This window comes from Miscanthus floridulus, chromosome 8, assembly GCF_019320115.1.
Source record: "Miscanthus floridulus cultivar M001 chromosome 8, ASM1932011v1, whole genome shotgun sequence".
In the NCBI taxonomy this organism is placed as follows: Eukaryota; Viridiplantae; Streptophyta; class Magnoliopsida; order Poales; family Poaceae; genus Miscanthus; species Miscanthus floridulus.
In genome coordinates, this window is record NC_089587.1 from 228,671,702 (window position 1) to 228,676,782 (window position 5,081).

The window sequence follows — 5,081 nt, forward strand, 5'->3', positions numbered from 1 at the left end:
ATGGCTTGAATTCCTCCCACATGACAGCATCCGTGACTGGGCAGACCCCAAGAGGGTCTTCGTTGGGAACTTGGAGGGGACATATGTCCACCCTGGGAACTCCTGGGACCTCAAGAGTTGCCAGCAGGAGCCCAGCGAGTCCCTGTGGGACTACATCCATAGGTTCTCCCAACAATGCAACTCCCTCCCTGATGTCATCGACACGGACGTCATCAGCGCATTCCTCTCTGGGACGACCTGCGAGTCCCTGATCCATAAGCTTGGATGCCTGAAGCCCCGTACCACCTGCGACCTGCTCGACATCGCCACTAACCACGCCTCTGACAAGGAAGCGGTCGGAGCAGTCTTCAACGGGGGTCGGGACAAAGGCAAGGCCAAGCGCATGGACCAAGATGAGGGCCCTTCCACATAGAGGGGCAAGAAGAACAAAAAGGACCGGCGCCGACCAGACAACACCACGTTGGTCGCTACAACTGACCGCATGGGCTAGTAGCCCCAACAGGGCCTGCCTGACCACTTCAACAAACTCATGGATAGCCCATGCACCAACCACACCTACCCCGTCAAACACCTCTATAAGGACTGCGAGCTCCTCAAACATTTCCTACGATAGGCCGACGGGCCGAAAGAAGGGGACGACAAAGAGGCGGCAGCCAAAAAAGGAGGCACGGCGGGCAAGGACGGAGACGGTTTCCCTCATGCTGATGAATGCATCATGATCTTCAGTGGACCCGACGTCATCTAGTCCAAGCACCAGCATAAGGCATGCGTCGCTTCACCAATTACTTCCTGAGGGGTCACTGCTCGGCTCTCTGGCACGCCGCACCATCCACCGGCATGGGATGGGATGCACCCACTTGCTAAATAGGGCTAGGGCATGGCCTACAAAGATCAACAAGCACGCCACTTCTAACACGGTCTGCCATGTTAAGCAGGGCAGGCGCAGGAAAGAAGGAAGACTCGGATCCTTCGAAGGACTTTCTATACCCATGGTATTTTCCTCTTTCTCCCATCTGTAACCCCTACTCCTCCCTTGGTCTATAAAAGGGAGGGCAGGGCTCCCCACTAAGGGGAGAGACTCTTAACCGAGACAACCGAACAACACACATCACATACAGACGAGCTCATAGAGAGTTCAGTTCCACATCACGCACACAGCCAAGCTACCACCAGGCTCTTGGCATCCTCTCGACCCTTCCATTGGAGACCTGGGACCAGTCCCTCTCTCGACCATTTGTACCCCCTACTACAAACCATTTTCGGTGCTAATAACACGAGCAACAACGGACTGGACGTAGGGACATTTAGCCCAAACCAGTATAAACCTTGTGTCTTTAGCACACCATCCGGGCCTAACACGCATAAATATAAATTTACTAGCCGGTGCTTGTTCGAAACACCGACAGTTGGCGCGCCAGGTAGGGGACTTTGCACATTCCAAACCAAGCCACGGATGGCTAACCACAACATCAGCTGGGTCCTAGGCGCACGCGTGCGCTTCGGGAGCCTAGATTTCATCATCACGATGGGAGGAGAGTTGGTACGGGTGCACACCGCCATCCAATCTCTCCCCTCCATCGGCCTCGACCACGAGAGGCTTAGGCGCTAGCTCGGCGTCTCCCTTGGACCCTGGCAGTCCAGGGAGAACCAGCGTCGCCTCGCCCTTCCCAATGACAACGACATGGCACAAGCTTCCGGAGAGGGGCTCCTCTCTCTAAAACGCCACGTGCGGAGCGCCTCGACAGTGTTTCTGTTCGGTCTCCACAACGCCACGGCGACCGCTAGCCACCTTGTGGCACTATGCATGGTTCAGCCACCCACGGACAGCGAGTTCATGGGGGTAATTGAACACGACACGGAGTCTCTCCACAAGCTCCTCACGGAGGAGCCATGATCGTCCTCTAGCTCTGACTCCAGCAGGGGGAGCCATAACCCCTCCCGGGAGTGCTTCATGGCGAAAACCCCTAAGGGGCATGTTGACAGCATCTCTAGGGAGGAAGCTACCCCGACAGGCAACCCCAACGGCAAGACCGCAGGGGAAGAAGCGGCCCCATCTCACGTGAGGATGGAGCAACTAAGAGCCCAAAAGCTAGAGATCGACGAGAACGGACAAGAACTCGTGCGGGAGTATGCGGAAATCGACCGTGAGATTGAACTCCGTGGAAACGGCGGGCGCGCACACGCCATGGCCTATAACGTACACCAGAGGATCCTCACTGATGATGGAGCCCTTCCTCACTTCACTCGTGCGAGCTTGAACATCGTCTCCGCAACGACCTTGCTCCATGGCCTCACTGAGGCCGCAACGCCCGAGGATCACCGGGCCCACCAAGAAATTCGCACATTGCTCAAACATGCGGTGGGTCAGTAGGCGGAGAGCTCGTTGTCTTAGCGACATGAGCTCAACACCAGTCAGTGTACGCCCTCGGTGTGCCCCGCCAAGGATGCATCGGTTCACCAGACACCGCCCGGCGGAAGGTAGCACACCGTTGTCCTAGTGCAGCAATGTCTCAGCCACAACCGCAACACACGCAGCACCATCGACGCCCGCAGACGCACCCAAATGACTCAAGAGAAGGGGCCAAATGCGGCTACCACCCTCGATGCGGAGGACGCTATGACTGCAGCGAGGACCAGAGTCTGAGCCCCAGCCTACTAGGCCCTCAGGCCTTCGGCCGACACATCCTCAACGCTGCCTTCCCACCAAGGTATCGACCACCCACCAATATCCCTAAATACTCTGGAGAGACAAACCCTAGACTTTGGCTCAAAGACTATCGGCTTGCATGCCAAGCTGGTGGTGGGGATGATGATGACTTCATCATCCACAACCTTCCATAGTTCTTGGCCGATTCGGCCTGAGCATGGTTGGAACACCTACCATCCAACGCCATCCAAAGTTGGGCGAATCAGAGGGAAATCTTTGTGGGGAACTTCCATGGCATGTACAAGCGCCCTGGGAACCCATGGGACCTCAAGAACTATCGCCAAAAGGCTGATGAAACCCTCTGTAGGTACATTCGGTGCTTCTCCCGGCAGTGCAACGAGCTCCCTAACGTCGCCAACGCCGACATGATAGGAGCCTTCCTATCCGGGACCACCTGCGAGTCCTTGGTTCATAAGCTGGGATGCAAGGGCCCGCATACCACCAAGGAACTCCTGGACATCGCCACTAGCCATGCCTTAGGAGAGGAGGTGGTCAGGGCAATCTTCAATCATTCTGACGGCAAGGCGAGGCAGGACGACGGCGTCGGCGAAGGCGCCTCCAACCGTCCTACCAAAAGAAAGAGTAAGAAGCGGCGATGCGACGACTCGCTTGTGGCCGCTGCTGACCGCAAGGGTGGCCAGAAGCCCATGGAGGACACTCCGAACCACTTCAAAAAAATACTCGAGGGGCCATACCCAAACCATGCTTTCCTAGCCAAGCATCTGTACAAGGATTGTGGCCTCATGTGCAAATTCCTGTCCGGAAGCTCCAACAAAGGGGAGCAGGGAAAGGATCTGCCTCCCACTATAGACGACACCGACAAGAAAGATGACGCCTTCCCGATGCCGAACGGCGTCCTTATGATCTTTGGAGGATGAACTGCCTACGACTCCAAACGACGCCAGAAGGTCACGCGCCGCGAGGTCTATACGACCGGACCAGCCATGCCCGCTTTCCTCCGGTGGTCAGAATCCGCCATAACCTTCGACCGGACCGACCATCCGGATGTCGTCCCACACTCAGGAGGTACCCGCTTGTTGTTGACCCGATTGTCAGCCCGAAGCGACTCACGAAAGTACTGATGGATGGAGGGAGTGGCCTCAACATCATGTACGCCAAGACGCTCGAAGAAATGGTCGTTGACCGAACGAACCTCCGCCCCATCCGAGCGCCCTTCCACGGTGTCGTGCCTAGCAGATAGGCCATACCACTAGGACAGATTGATCTACCCATCACCTTCAGAGATCGGTCCAATTACAGGACTAAGACCCTCACCTTTGACGTGGTGAGGTTCCCCGGAACCTTCCATGCCATCCTGGGACATCCATGTTACGCGAAGTTCATGGCTGTCCCCAACTATACATACCTCAAGCTGAAGAAGCTAGGTCCCTACGGGATCATCACTGTCGGTGCCTCCTTCCAGCGGGCCTACGAGTGTGAGGTCGAGTGCTGCGGCCACGCCACCGCAATCGTCACCTCTAGGGAACTCGCCGCCCTCAGGGAGGAGGTCGCCGAAGAAACGCCCGACACAAAGAAATCAACCGGGTCATTCAAATTAGTAGAGGGCTTCAAGGAGGTCCTCATAGACCCTAGTAGCTCCAAGGGTAAAATGGTACGCATTGGTACCACGCTCTCCTCCAAATAGGAAAGCGTGCTCGTTGACTTCCTCCGCAACAACAAAAACATCTTTGCGTGGAAACCCTCGCATATGCCAGGTATCCCGAGGGAGGTTGCCAAGCATACCTTAAAGATCCACCCAGGCTCCAACCTGGTAAAGCAATGCCTGCACCACTTCGACGAGGAAAAATGTAGGGCCATCGGTGAAGAAGTAGCAAAACTGTTGGCCGTCGGATTCATCAGGGAAGTACACCACCCAGAGTGGTTAGTAAATCCCGTTCTTGTACGAAAGAAAAGCGAGAAATGGAGGATGTGTGTCGACTACACGGGACTCAACAAGGCCTGTCCAAAGGACCCATTTCCTTTGCCGTGCATAGACCAAATAGTTGATTCTACCTCAGGGTGCGAAACCCTCTGCTTCCTTGACACGTACTCCGGCTACCACCAAATCGCGATGAGAGAGTCCGACCAGCTCACGACGTCTTTTATCACCTCCTTCAGATCATTCTGCTACACCTTGATGCCGTTCTATCTGAAGAACGCTGGGATGACTTACCAGCACTGTATGCACAACTGCTTCGGGGACCTCATCGGGCGGACCGTTGAGGCCTACGTCAACGACACCATGGTTAAGTCCAAACGGGCTGGCCACCTTGTCGCCGATCTTGAACAAACCTTTGCTAAACTTTGGGCAAATAGCATCAAACTCAATCCTGAGAAGTGTGTTTTCGGGGTCCCGAGGGGCATGCTGCTTGGC

At 55.7% G+C, this 5,081-nt stretch overlaps 1 protein-coding gene across 1 annotated transcript; it reads left to right on the plus strand.

Annotated features, from left to right (window-relative positions):
* The first annotated feature begins 4,049 nt into the window (after nucleotides 1-4,049).
* On the plus strand, nucleotides 4,050-4,352 carry LOC136470770 (uncharacterized). Its single transcript, XM_066468505.1, has one exon. It carries the CDS (start codon nucleotides 4,050-4,052, stop codon nucleotides 4,350-4,352), a length of 303 nt encoding a protein of 100 aa, XP_066324602.1.
* Nucleotides 4,353-5,081: the final 729 nt, after the last annotated feature.